This window comes from Eretmochelys imbricata, chromosome 9 (genome assembly GCF_965152235.1).
Source record: "Eretmochelys imbricata isolate rEreImb1 chromosome 9, rEreImb1.hap1, whole genome shotgun sequence".
Classification (NCBI taxonomy): Eukaryota; Metazoa; Chordata; order Testudines; family Cheloniidae; genus Eretmochelys; species Eretmochelys imbricata.
In genome coordinates, this window is record NC_135580.1 from 80484721 (window position 1) to 80498798 (window position 14078).

At 46.8% G+C, this 14078-nt stretch overlaps 1 protein-coding gene across 2 annotated transcripts in view; it reads right to left on the minus strand.

Moving 5' to 3' along the window:
• Nucleotides 1-344: 344 nt before the first annotated feature.
• The window catches only part of C9H8orf48 (chromosome 9 C8orf48 homolog), a 40711-nt gene continuing 26977 nt past the window's right edge, over nucleotides 345-14078 (minus strand). For both annotated transcript variants that reach the window (XM_077826594.1, XM_077826595.1), the window contains 3 exons: nucleotides 8292-8524; nucleotides 3744-3896; nucleotides 345-1092 (listed from right to left, as the gene is read on the minus strand). In XM_077826594.1, the coding sequence (XP_077682720.1) occupies nucleotides 988-1092; nucleotides 3744-3896; nucleotides 8292-8524 (491 nt within the window). In that variant the 3' untranslated portion in view covers nucleotides 345-987. The remainder of the gene's footprint in view (nucleotides 1093-3743; nucleotides 3897-8291; nucleotides 8525-14078) is intronic.

Sequence of the window (14078 nt, forward strand, 5' to 3'; positions counted from 1 at the left end):
TTGCCAATGTGGGATGATGGAATGTGCTATGGCTGTCAGTGGAAGCCATGATGATGACCATAGTAGTGGTCATGGTTCTGCTGTCTACATGCCCTGCTTGGAGTGAGCAGAAGGATTTCACTGCTTCCAGCCCCCAGAGATCTCCTGTGCAAAGCCTCTTTACTTGGACTTCCTATGTAGTACCAGACTTTCACCCAGAGATAATCTCAATGAGATAGTGACATTCCTTTTCAGGAATCAATAGACAGTGACAGTAAATGCATCAGCAAGTTCAGAAAACAGTCAAAATATTATCTTAATTGATATTTTATTCCAGTTTTATTCTGTATTTTGTTTTCTTTCTCTTTCTAAACATCCACCCCAGACAGGTACTATGATTAATTTAATGCCATTTCTTGTCCTATTGGCATCCTCAGGGTTACTGATTTATTTTAGTTCACATTCTCATTATTCCAGTTCTATAAATGCCCAGTTTCATTTTATTCCTTTTACAGTTACTCTGCAACCGTCTCTTTCTCTCCTCCACCTGGGGCTCTAGCTTTCAATTTAACAGGAGGCAGAACACAAAGATTGAGCCGAAGCCCAATAATTACACCTCCCCACCCAGAAAAACAGGACCATCTATTTTTTGTACAGATGGAAGAAGCAGTGAGCTGCTCTGAAATCCCATAAGCAAACCCACAAAAACAATAGTTATTCCTTGTCAGAATAATAATAAAAAAATGTCAGCTTCCATAATTTGAAAAATGTATTTGGTTGGATGACACTGTATTGCAGCTTTTGCATTCGGGAAGGACACATAGCAGGACTGTCGGTTGGAATCTTGTGCTCTGTGAATATCTGGTTCTACCTGCAAGGATATTTACCCACTGATCAGTTTGTCACTAACAAAACAGTTCTCATTAGGAGGCAATAGGCACATGAGTGTCACCAGAAGATTTTTGCCAGGTCTTACATTCTTTGATTAATGCTCATCACAACCAGGCCCTACACTTTCTGACCTCTCTCATTCAGTCTTTGCCATATGCTCCTTGGATCCTCTGAAAGCTTGGGGAGGTTTTTGTGTATTTCTCCTATAAGTGTAAGCGAGTCCTGAAATAAAAGAAAACTGCAGTGAGTATGCATCTGTCACGTACTATAATGATACGGGCCATCTTAAGGGCCAAATTATCCCTTGTGCAGAGCTACCCATAGAAGGGCCAGCAAATTTAATAAGTTATAGCTCACAATATCCTGAAGAACACTGCATCAGAGAACGAGGATTCTCCCCACATCAGAGTGAACAGGATGTGAGAGCCAGCAAACCAGAGAAATCCCAGCGATCTCAGGACATCTGAGATGGACGGGACAGGGACAGAGAGGCTCACTGCCTTTATTCAGCTCCCTAGGTACATGTCATGGCCCATGCTGTCAGGGCCTACTGCAACCCACTCCAGATTACAGGGGCTGCAGGTTTGTATAATTTTTGGTGGTGCCCAGAACCCGCCCCTGCCCAAAGTCTGTCCCCCACCTGCCCAAGGGTCTGGGAGGGAGTTTGGGTGGGGGAGGAGGTCTGGGGTGCAGGCCCTAGGCTGGGGCAGGGGATTGGGATTCAGGGTGCAGGCTCTGGGAGGGAGTTTGGGGATGGGAGGGCGTGCGGAGGGAGGGGGTGCAGGTTCTGGGAGGGAGTTTGGGGATGGGAGAGGGTGCAGAGGGAGGGAGTGCAGGGGTGAGGGCTGGGGGGTGTGGCTGTAGATGAAGGGTTTGGGGTGTGGGAGGGGCTCAGGGCGAGAGTAGGGGTGTAGGGGGTGAGGGCTCTGTTGGGGGTTGGGGTGTTAGAGAGGCTCAGGGCTGGGGCAGAGGGTTAGGGTGCGGGGGATGAGGTCTCTGGCTGGGGCTGGAGATGAGGGGTTTGTGGTGTTGGAGGGGCTCAGGGCTAGGGTAGAGGGTTGAGGGTGCGGGGGGGTGAAAGCTGTGGCTGGGGGGGTGGGCTCAGGGGTGGGGCAGGGCTGGGGATGAGTTTGGGGTGCAGGCAGGCTGCTCCGGGACAGGGGCCAGAAAGAAGGACTTCGCCCAGCCCTTTACTGCCTCCCCAGCAGCACACTCACCCCCACCACTGTCACTGCACGTGCCCCTAGGGCCTCTCTCAGGTCCAGGAATCTCCCTCGCCTGCCCCGTGGTGGGTGCCGGTGGGTGCTGCGTGCGCCTCCTCCCCTGCTGTTGCCCCTGACTGTAGCCTCGCACTGGGGGTGAGGGATGGGGCTGCCTCCTTGCCCAGCATGGGGCAGGAGCGGTGACTGCGGGCATGGGGTGGCCCCCTGTGCTGGTGGAGGGTCCCGCAGGAAAAGGGAAGGGTCTGAGGTGGAAGGGCAGGCTCAGAGTCAGTCTGCCCTGGCAGTCGAGATGGGGGGCGCTAGGACCCTGTGGCAGCAGTTGCTGCAGGGAGGCAGCATGGAGCTGCAGGCAGAGGCAGGGACACTCATAGGAGGGAGCCCCACCCCTCACCCCCAGTGAGGCTACAGTCAGGGGCAACAGCAGGGGAGGAGGCGCACGCAGCAGGTGGGGCTGGGGGGGACACCCAGCCCCAAATATTGGTGGAGCTGGGCCCCTGGTCTCTGAATATTGCTGGTGCCAAGGCACCACGTGGAGATATAACTTGCCGCCTATGCTCCAGAAGGCTTTCCTAGCATGAAAGTAGGAATCCATGGGACAGAATGCCAATCAGGTCAACATTATCCTCCAAGAGGAAATCCCTTTGGAATTGTCAAGGATGCTGTAGACTAGCCATCTCCCCAGGCATAATACAGAAAAACAAAGTCTGAATAGCAGAATATGGGGTTGGAAGGGCTTCTGTAACACTGACAGATGGAAAGAGCATATTGCAGAGCCACTCTTCCTCCTCTTTCCCTGAGTCTATGGCCAGTTTTCACTAGGTCTAACTCCCCTCCCTTACATCAGGTACGCAGGAACCTTGATGATGAGCATGGTGTAAATACTTAGATAGTTTAGATTGAAGAGTAGTGGGAAAACTAGCAACTACAAAACTGGCTTCAGGTACAAGACAGGGTGATTTGAGAATCCATAAGATAAGGGATGAAGTGTGCATGCCAAGCAGGAGAATATTGTAAACGAAAAACCTCTGCATTCCAAATCTACAATCCACAAGGTGGCTGTCATCTTGAGCTCATTGAAGCTGTAAGGAAAAATAGACAAGGTTTCTAGCTGAAACCCCATGAGAACACTTTTTATGGCAGCACCATAATACAGTAATGGTTAAGAAAGAGCAGAAGGAACAGCCTCTGCGACAGTAAAACTGCCTCTGCATCCATGCAATGCAGCAGTCACCTTGCACCCCATTCCTTGAAAAGCACGAAAATGGGATGGAAGCCTGTGTCGATGTAACCAGCAAGCATCCTAGAACAATGATATAATTTACTACTTTGTTCCTGGCTAGCCAATCAGAAAACAGATCATGGAAAATCAATCCAGACATGCTCAAAATAAAAAACCTCTGGAAAATGGTGAGTCAGATCATCAGCTGATGTAAATCAGACTAGGTCCATAAACATGATCAGCACAAGGTGAGAATCTAGCCCCATGCAGGTTAGTAACAACACGGGGCCAGATTCCACCCTGACTCACATTGCATGCAAGTCTATGTGAGTGCATGGTCATAAATCAGGATGCAATTTGGCTCATGGATTCCACAACTGCAAGTGTGTACAAAATGCACTGGAGTATTTGTTTTAATAACATTTGCTTACTTTGACATAAATCTGTTCTTCTAATTTATCTTGGAGTAAAGCTTTCTCCACTAAAGTCTTCTTTTGTCTGAGAAAGTTATTCTTGGCCAGTTTTGTCCATTTTTTCTTACAATCATGGCATTGTGAAGGCTGGTGTAGTTTAGTTTCTGTCAGCTGTAAGATGAGAAGTTGAAAAAATGAACGAGTAAGATGATTGCTTCTATTAAAAAATAACAAATAAAAAATACAGATATTTTGAAGAGAAAGATTTGCTCTTCTAGGGAGCCATAAATTACTTCATAATCTTTTTCACAATATCATCTTGATGAGCCGGTCTGAATGACTTTTACACTAAATTACATTTGCTTTCCCCCATGTGCTACACTTTCTAGCAGCAGTAACTTTGTTTCATTTAAGGTTAATCTGATTTTTTTCAGCCACCCTATCGCGGATTGGTAATACACCAGATTTTTCTTGTAGTAGGCGAACTGAAACCTACATGCCCTCTTTTAAAAGATAATAAATATCGCCACAACTTTTAAGAAGAAAAAGAACCTTAAAGCGATATTGGTTCAAATATGTATATACAGTTCTGAATTAAAACCAAAGTAAAATTGTACAAGCAGTTTCCTTTAAGTGTTGAATAACAATATTTATTAAAGTCTGTGTTAGTTTATTTAGCACAAAATCTTGAGAGTGCTTAAAGGCTTTATACAAATCTCAGGATATATATATGTATATAGGATTTGAGTCTGATCTCATTTACACAGATGTAAATCAGGACTAACTCCACGGAATCACACCAGAGTAAAACCAATGTAAGCAAAAGAAGAGTCAGGCTCAGAGACTGTAACAAATTTATTAGTAGCTGTTTTTTATTACATTTTAGTGTAGTGAAAGGAGGTAAGTAGCTGTAATTTCAAAACAGTTAAAAAAATGAAGCTCTCGATATCATAGAATAGAATCATAGAATATCAGGGTTGGAAGGGACCTCAGGAAGTCATCTTAGTCCAACCCCCTGCTCAAAGCAGGACCAATCCCCAATTAAATCATCCCAGCCAGTGCTTTGTCAAGCCTGACCTTAAAAACTTCTAAGGAAGGAGATTCTACCACCTCCCTAGGTAACGCATTCCAGTGTTTCACCACCCTCCTAGTGAAAAAGTTTTTCCTAATATCCAACCTAAACCTCCCCCACTGCAACTTGAGACCATTACTCCTTGTCCTGTCCTCTTCTACCACTGAGAATATTCTAGAACCATCCTCTTTGGAACCACCTCTCAGGTAGTTGAAAGCAGCTATCAAATCCCCCCTCATTCTTCTCTTCTGCAGACTAAACAATCCCAGTTCCCTCAGCCTCTCCTCATAAGTCATGTGTTCCAGACCCCTAATCATTTTTGTTGCCCTTCGCTGGACTCTCTCCAATTTATCCACATCCTTCTTGTAGTGCGGGCCCCAAAACTGGACACAGTACTCCAGATGAGGCCTCACCAATGTCGAATAGAGGGGAACGATCACGTCCCTCGATCTGCTGGCAATGCCCCTACATATACATCCCAAAATGCCATTGGCCTTCTTGGCAACAAGGGCACACTGCTGACTCATATCCAGCTTCTCGTCCACTGTCACCCCAGGTCCTTTTCCACAGAACTGCTGCCTAGCCATTCGGTCCCTAGTCTGTAGCGGTGCATTGGGTTCTTCCATCCTAAGTGCAGGATCCTGCACTTATCCTTGTTGAACCTCATCAGATTTCTTTTGGCCCAATCCTCTAATTTGTCTAGGTCCCTCTGTATCCTATCCCTGCCCTCCAGCGTGTCTACCACTCCTCCTAGTTTAGTATATCCACAAATTTGCTGAGAATGCAATCCACACCATCCTCCAGATCAATCATGAAGATATTGAACAAAACCGGCCCCAGGACCAACCCCTGGGGCACTCCACTTGATACCGGCTGCCAACTAGACATGGAGCCATTGATCACTACCCGTTGAGCCCGACAACCTAGCCAACTTTCTATCCACCTTATAGTGCATTCATCCAGCCCATACTTCTATAACTTGCTGACAAGAATACTGTGGGAGACCGTGTCAAAAGCTTTGCTAAAGTCAAGAAACAATACATCCACTGCTTTCCCTTCATCCACAGAACCAGTAACCTCATCATAGAAGGCGATTAGATTAGTCAGGCATGACCTTCCCTTGGTGAATCCATGCTGACCGTTCCTGATCACTTTCCTCCCTGCTAAGTGCTTCAGGATTGATTCCTTGAGGACCTGCTCCATGATTTTTCCGGGGACTGAGGTGAGGCTGACTGGCCTGTAGTTCCCAGGATCCTCCTTCTTCCCTTTTTTAAAGATTGGCCCTACATTAGCCTTTTTCCAGTCATCCGGACTTCCCCCGTTCGCCACGAGTTTTCAAAGATAATGGCCAATGGCTCTGCAATCACAGCCGCCAATTCCTTTAGCACTCTCGGATGCAACGCGTCCGGCCCCATGGACTTGTGCACGTCCAGCTTTTCTAAATAGTCCCTAACCACCCCTTTCTCCACAGAGGGCTGGCCACCTACTCCCCATGTTGTGATGCCCAGCGCAGCAGTCTGGGAGCTGACCTTGTTCGTGAAGACAGAAGCAAAAAAAGCATTGAGTACATTAGCTTTTTCCACATCCTCTGTCACTAGGTTGCTAGGTTGTCACAGTCACGGAACTGACTTTCAAAAACACCAAAAAGAAAGAAACAAATTAAAAAAACCCAGTATTCTCTGCTCACTTGGCACAGGGTTAGCCAATGAATGGTTTAACAATTACTTTTACATGCTGTATGGCAGTAAATTAAAGCAAATGTATGTGATAGTAACTGAAGCAAAATACATGACTGCAATTATTATTCACCACTCATTTTTTTGGTTCTATCAAAATTATTCTCCGATGCAGACATGCTGTACCCATTTCAAACGAGGCACAGATATTTTCCAACACCAAGATTTATGGGTAAAGGCATCTGTAGGTGATGACTGTCACAGTAACATATTCAAACCCCCCTACAAATACAAAGTTAGAATTCAAGGATCATTGGAGAATAAACAACAGTTTTGTGATTCCTGACACACACAGAGTGGAAAGAGGCGTTGTTTGTCTCAGTGTACGTGTCCTATGGGAAAGGAGCACTGGGCTGGCAGAAAAGAAAAGCCCTTCAAACTGTTAAAATGACACATGCACATCTTACCAAACTCACTGATGCAACCCAGATTCTATCAGGCACATTTCATTCTTTAGGGAAGTGTTAAAAATTAAAGATTGGCAAAAAAAAAAAAAAAAAAGATCAGGCATTTAGGAATGTTTCTATTAAAATATGTCTAAACACTTCCTGTTTTTCGTGCAAAAGAGTGACAAATAAAAGCCAACTATTTGCCATGTAATCTTAGCTTAAAAGATATTTTGCTAATGTGTCATTCACAGTGACAGGGGCTAAAGTCATACCTATGTGCTAAAATATTTTACCTTTGTCTCCGTGGATATTATCTTTTCTATCTAGGAACACGGATATCAGTTTTCCAATCAAAAGCTAAACCATGCCACAGGCCAGATACGTCCATAGCCAAGTGACCAAAAGGTGAAGATCTATGCAGCAATATTTACTCTTCTGAAAAAACACTCCCCTATTGCCCACATTCATATATTCCCTAGAGAAGCATGACCTCAGGAAAGACCAGGGACTGCAACTGTGGCCGGTCCCTGTACCCAGGGCAAAGAAGAGGCATAAGGGGCGAGCTTTTTTGTGCCCTCCCTTCTTGCAGCCAGGCAAAATCTGGCTCAGAATGTATTATATATTTACACATATTTCTGTTTTTGTGCAGGTGTCCTGATAGCCAGTCCTAATTCTGGACTACAACAAAGAGTTTATACAAAAGGGGAGAGGCAGGGCTCTCATATTTTACTCTCCCAGGCTGCCCGGGAGGTTTCAGTCATCTACCACTTCTTTTGACTGAAATCCTATCAACTCTCTGTGGCTGAAGTAGCAAGACAGCTTCTGACCTCTTTTGAGCAGAGCCAATGCCACTTTGTACATTAACCAACTGTTATAATGGGGATGCCAAACCTTCTCCTGGACAGTGAGCACGTTTCTCTGATGCTGCCCCCGGACTCCACAAGTCACTTCCAGAACAGTTCTGTACACAACGGGCCAGGGCAGCCTGACAAGCATCACTTACAACTCTACTCCCCAGTTAACCTAACGCTCATAGAGGTTGACAATAACTATCCACCCCTGCCTCTGTGAATTACTCATATTGTATGAAATGTCTCAATGAAAAATCAGCATTTTGTCAGTAGGCAACGTTTTATATAATTTTATTATTTACGAAAAGCGTTTCTGCAGCGTGGTCTTAATGAGAAAATCAGAAACACAAATCCTGCAGTCCTCACTAAGGCAAAACTCACAATGAAGTCAATGGGAGTTTTGAATGAGTAAGGACAGCAGGATTTGGCCCGTATAGTTTCAAATTTTTCTTTAGCAGCCCTCCAAAACCAACCAACCAACCAACAAATTGGCATGATTTATGTTTTGGTTACAGTACCTGTTTCATTGTCTCACTGATATTTTTCAGATGGATTCTGTTCACTAGCTGATCAGGAATAGTACACTTCAAGTCACCTGTCACAGGCTTCTCTGAAGTGAATCCATGCTGCAGATGTTTATGTTTGCTGCTGTTTGACTGCTTAGAGTTCAACTTATGATGGATCTGGCTTATTTTAATGGTGCAAAAAGACTGCAGGGCATCCAATTCTTCATCTGATACTTCAGTAATTTCTGTCAACATCAAAACAAAAATCGCAATTACTATATCAGAGAAGAGAAGAATCCCAAGTCTTCTAACTATTGTGACCTCTTATCATGTAGTTAAAAAAAACCCCTGCAACATCAGGTATGAAGGTATTTGCGTTCATAATAGCAATGCAATGTTTACATGTAAATCTGGTATAATCCATTTAGAAAAAATGAAAAGTATAAACACCTCTATGATGTACCAAAAAGGAAACACAGTCCAAAAGGAAGGGGAGAAGACAAAGACCACGTGCAAAGAAAGTACTTCATGTAGAGCACACAAGACAAATGCAGATTTACTGAAGAGAAAAAGTAAATGTGGTAAATAAAACAATACAGAAGTTACCCTTAGTTTAGACTCTAAATACATTAATGGAGACCATATGATTGCTTAATTTGGATTTAACCCCTTCTTAGCAGGAACTGCAATCTGCTAGTGCAAAATGCATTACCATTTGAAGTAAGAACTCCAGATCCGATAGCAAACCACACACATATTTATTAGTTACAGTTCTATTAAAAGCAACTGCTGGAAAACACTTAAAATATATTCTATAATCTACAGTTCATCTTCACACATTTTTTAAGGAAAATGTTATTTCATTAGCAAACACGTTCCTCCCAAGTTTCAATGCTCATTTAATAAATTCTTTATTTGATTCTGTTTAAACATCATCTTTCACTCTCTCATTTCCTTCTTCCTCTCAGGTGGCATTTAATAATAAATAAAAAAGTGAGAAATTACAATTAAGATAGAAGCATAATAATGAATTTAAGGCGATACCCAACACCCACTGAAGTCACTGTGAGTCATTCCATTGACTTCAATGTGCACTGGATCCAGCCCATAAAGAACAGATAAAATGAGTAACAAATTTCTTGTCGTTACTATTTGCGTATTTCGTTAGCAGCATTGCTTTGTTGAGTGATGGCTCCATGCAGCTTTCATCTGTTGCACTGTTTTTAAGTGTTTTATGGAGGATAAAGAGTATTTCTCTATATCCACATTCCACTTGCTTTTCCATGATTGCCAAAACCCAACTGTATGGGCTTAAATTCATATTATTCAGAAACGTCAAGCAGTGCCCTGCCAAGTCTATATGACAGTGTAATTGTACCACTGTAACAATTCCCTCCTATAGGCGGTTCCACTCCTTTGTAGAATCTTGTCTAAAATTTTATTGTAAACTCTTCAGGGCAGACACCAAGTCTTCCTCAGGGACAAACACCAAGACTGCAGAGCTACATCCTAGCACCTAGCACAGTAGTGCTCCAATTCTGTCTGGTGCCTTAGGGCATCCCCACAATACAAATATTAAAAAATAATAAGCTATCGTACAAAATTCCTCTTAAATATGTTGTGATGAATTTAATGTGAAGTCTATAAGATGTAGCTCTGGAATCATGGAAGGAAACAGAACATCCTTTCAGAAATGCAGCCTATCTTTATAAAAAACAAGCGATCTATATTTAAGATTAAGTGAAGTTGAAATCAGTAAGCCCTGCTTTATGGATGACAAAGAAAGTGAGTGAACTGTAACAGCCACAGTTCAGAATCAATTATAGCAAGGTAATTTATTCCTCCTTATGACTCAGTGTATCAATTCCACTAATGACAAAGCAAGAAATGGTATTACCTCGTATCCCACTTACATGAATAAGAATGATCCTCACTTTAAAAGCAATACAACAAAATTGCCTTTTTCTTAGGTAAGATCATAGATGTTTGACTGGAAAAGATAATTGCAGCCATCAAGTCCTTTCCCCTACAAGTGCAGCACATAGGCCGTGCTACAAAGTTGGACTGATACACTGGAGAGGCATCGAGTTTTAATTACACTGATCAACTGTGCACATGTTCACATGTACTGCACTCAGAATGGATAAAGCAAAAAAGAAAACTACCAGTGCAAAAATTCAGTACTTGAGTGTATTTATTTCGCAGAGATACATATCTACTGTTAGGATATAGATATTCAGGCCTGTCTGCAAAGGCCTGTACTCTAAGAATTTAGGTGTATTCTTATCACTTGGCTAGTGATAGAGGTATAAAAGAAAGAATCAAAATCACTGTCTGCTGGTGTAAGGGCCTTCTCTTACTGTGACAGTCTGAGGCCCTGTTCTTAGGCTAAGGCCTTTGGCTAAGCAGCAGAGGCAGCCATAAGCTGGGAAGCAAACAGTCACATCCTCACATTCCAAACTAGTCACACTGAAATAAGGTGCTATTTGGCTGTTAGGAATACAATCCTGTCCTGATAGTTCCTATCACCTCCAGAGAAAGGGAAGTGCCTAGAAAATGTAAAAGGAAACTTAGTTAGATAGCATCCTGTCTGGCAAGAACTCACTTATCAATAGCTGGGATGTGAAATCCTCGCTTCTGTGTTGTCCTGTCATTGTAGTTCCCACTTTGCTATTGTTTGTCTGTATAATCTCTGTCTGGTTCTGTGATTGTTCCTGTCCGCTGTATAATTAATTCTGCTGGGTGTAAACTAATTAAGGTGGTGGGATATAATTGGTTACATAATCATGTTACAATATGTTAGGATTGGTTAGTTAAATTTCAGGAAAATGATTGGTTAAGGTATAGCTAAGCAGAACTCAAGTTTTACTATATAATCTGTAATCAATGAGGAAGTGACTGGGTGTGGGTGGGGGTGGGCATGGGCATGTGGGTGAGGGAGATGGGAACAGGGAATGGGGGTAAGAAAATTGGAATCATGTTTTGCTAAAGGGGGAAATGGGAACAGGGAATGGGAGTAAGGAAGTTGGAATCATGTTTGGCTAAGGGTAGTAATGGGAACAGGGACACAGGTGTAAGGCTCTGTGGTGTCAGAGCTGGGAAGGAGGATACTAAGGAAGAAAACTGGAATCATGCTTGCTGGAAGTTCACCCCAATAAACATCGAATTGTTTGCACCTTTGGACTTCGGGTATTGTTGCTCTCTGTTCATGCGAGAAGGACCAGGGAAGTAAGTGGGTGAAGGAATAAGCCCCCTAACATCTACAACATACCGTGAGGGATCACAGGCCTCAAACCCAAGCCCACAGGCAGCCCTCAGGCCACGACGGCCACCCAGCAGCTCACCTGAGTAATTAGGGAAGGGTCCAGGGAAGGACTAGCTCATAGAGGGCCCCGTCTCCAAATCTCCTGCTTGGGGGAAACATCCAGCCCCCCCGACTGGCTAAGGAGTACTATGTAAACCAGGAAGTAACAACAGGAAATTGTCTGCACAAGAGGAACCTTTGGCTGGCTGTGATGTTGGACGCTTCCTGCTTACCTGTCTCCTGAGCCCTCCATTCCTATCTGCTCCTGTTTCCTGCTTCCTTGCATGCTCCTGGTTCCTGTCCTCCCATTCCAGACCCCCACCTACTCCCAGTTCCTGCTGTCCTGTACTACTCCAGGCCGGGGCACCAAACATAACTGTGGGCCCCCATTGGGGAAATAAGACGTGATGGGGGGCGGGCTGCAGAGTGAGGGGTCGGTTGGGGGCAATGAAGCGCTACGCAGCGGAAGTGGCCCCACTTAGCCCAGCACAAGGGCACTGTTTACAAACCCACAATTGCTAGACGTACACTGGCCCGCCCAGCCCTGCGCTGCCAGCGTGCCCCTTCCACACTGCCCCCCTGCCCAGTGCCCTGCCCTTATGCCCAGCACCCCCTCACCCAGAGACTTCCCCCACAGATTCCTATGCCCAGCGCCCCTTCTCCCAGAGACCTCCCCCACAGATCCCTATGCTCAATGCCCCCGGACCCGCTATGCCCAGCACCCCCTGCCCAGAGACCCCTCCCGCTGACCTTCCACCACAGCTGCACAGCACCCTTCACACCATACCCCTGCCCAGCTCCCCCACCCACAGATACTGTCCAGCACCCCCTTCACAGTCTCACCATCACAGCTGTACAGAGCCCCATATTCCTGAGGGAATTCTGCATCAAATTCTGTGCATAATATTTTAAAATTCTGCAATTTTTTTACTTTTTTTTTTTTACAATAAATAAATGTGGAAGCTCCACCATGGCAGTGGGGAGCACAGACCACTGGCTGCATGGAGGTGGGAGAATACCCTGCAGCCTCCCCCGCCCCCCTGGGACAGGGACTTGGCAGTGAGGCTGAATCTGACCCTGACACCGCACTAAGGCCATGCCTGCCACAGAAACACCCTGGGGCCCTGCCCCTTTTGCGCTAGGCACACCAGATGTGGGCAGGGAGGCTCAGCCTGGCAGCAGGATCCAAGTGCAAAGGGACTTAGTGTGGGGGGATCCAGATGGGGGTAAGAGGGTTCTGTGTGGGGCAGTCTGGGTGCAGGCATCTCTGTGGGGGATCTGGATGCAGAGGGAGATTCCCGGTGCAGGGGCAATGGGAATCTGCAGGGGGGACCAAGTGAGAGTGGTTGGAGCTCAGCGGTGGGGGGGGGGGGCTATTTGGAGGGGAATCCAGGTGTAGGGCTCAGTGGGGAGGGTGTTGGGGGGCTCATCAGGGTGGTACAGATGCAGGGGAGGTAGGGCTTGTCAGGGTGAGGGTTTGATGGCCTGCTTAACGGGGAGTGCCAGCTGCTGCCAAGAGGATCCGCATGCTCGGCCCCCATTTCCCCTATCCCCTTCCCTTCCCCATCCCATGCCCCTTCTCAATCACTCCATCTCCTCCCCATCCCACCCGCTTCCTTCCCTACTGCCTCTTTCCCCCTGCTCCTGCTTCCCCTATCCCCTTCTCTTCCCCATCCCATGCCCCTTCCCCATCACTCCATCTCCTCCCCGTCCCATCCCATCCCCTTCCTTCTCCCCTGCCTCCACTTCCTCCATCCCCTTCTTTTCCACATCCCATGCCCCTTCCCCATCACTCCATCTCCTCCCCATCCCACCCCCTTCCTTCCCCACTGCCTCTTTCCCCCTGCCCCCGCTTCCCCCAACCCCTTCTCTTCCCCATCCCATGGCCCTTCACCATCACTCCATCTCCTCCCCATCCCATCCCACCCCCTTCCTTCTCCCCTGCCTCTTCCCCCATCCCCTTCTCTATCCCATGCCCCTTCCCCACCGCTCCATCTCCTCCCCAGGCTTGGGGGGCAGGGGGGAAACCGTCCCCCAGCACGAGCTGGCGGAGCGGGCTGAGGCCGGGCTGCTCCACTTCCTGCCGCCCGGTGATTGCCTGGCGGGCCCGACCCCGCACTCACAGGGCGGCGGGAAGTGGAGTGACCCGGCCCCAACCCGCTCCACTCTGTTCCTCTGGCTCCCAGCCTTGGGACTGGAGGGCAAGGGGGAACCGCCCCCCAGCACTCACTGGTGGTGTGGCTAGGAGCCAGCGGAGCAGAGCGGGCTGGGGCTGGGTCGCTCCACTTCCCGCCGCCCAGTGAGTGCAGGGCACGCCTGACCCCGCTGCAGTCCCCCGGGCCGTTGCTCAGGGGAAGGGCTGGAATGGGGGCGGGGCTGGGGCAGAGCAGGGGTGGAATGGGGGCAGGGCTGGGGGCTTTGGGAAAGAGGTGGGACAGTGGCGGAGCAGGGGCGGGGGCAGCTTTCCTGGTTGGCTCAACTGGCCAGGGGATCGG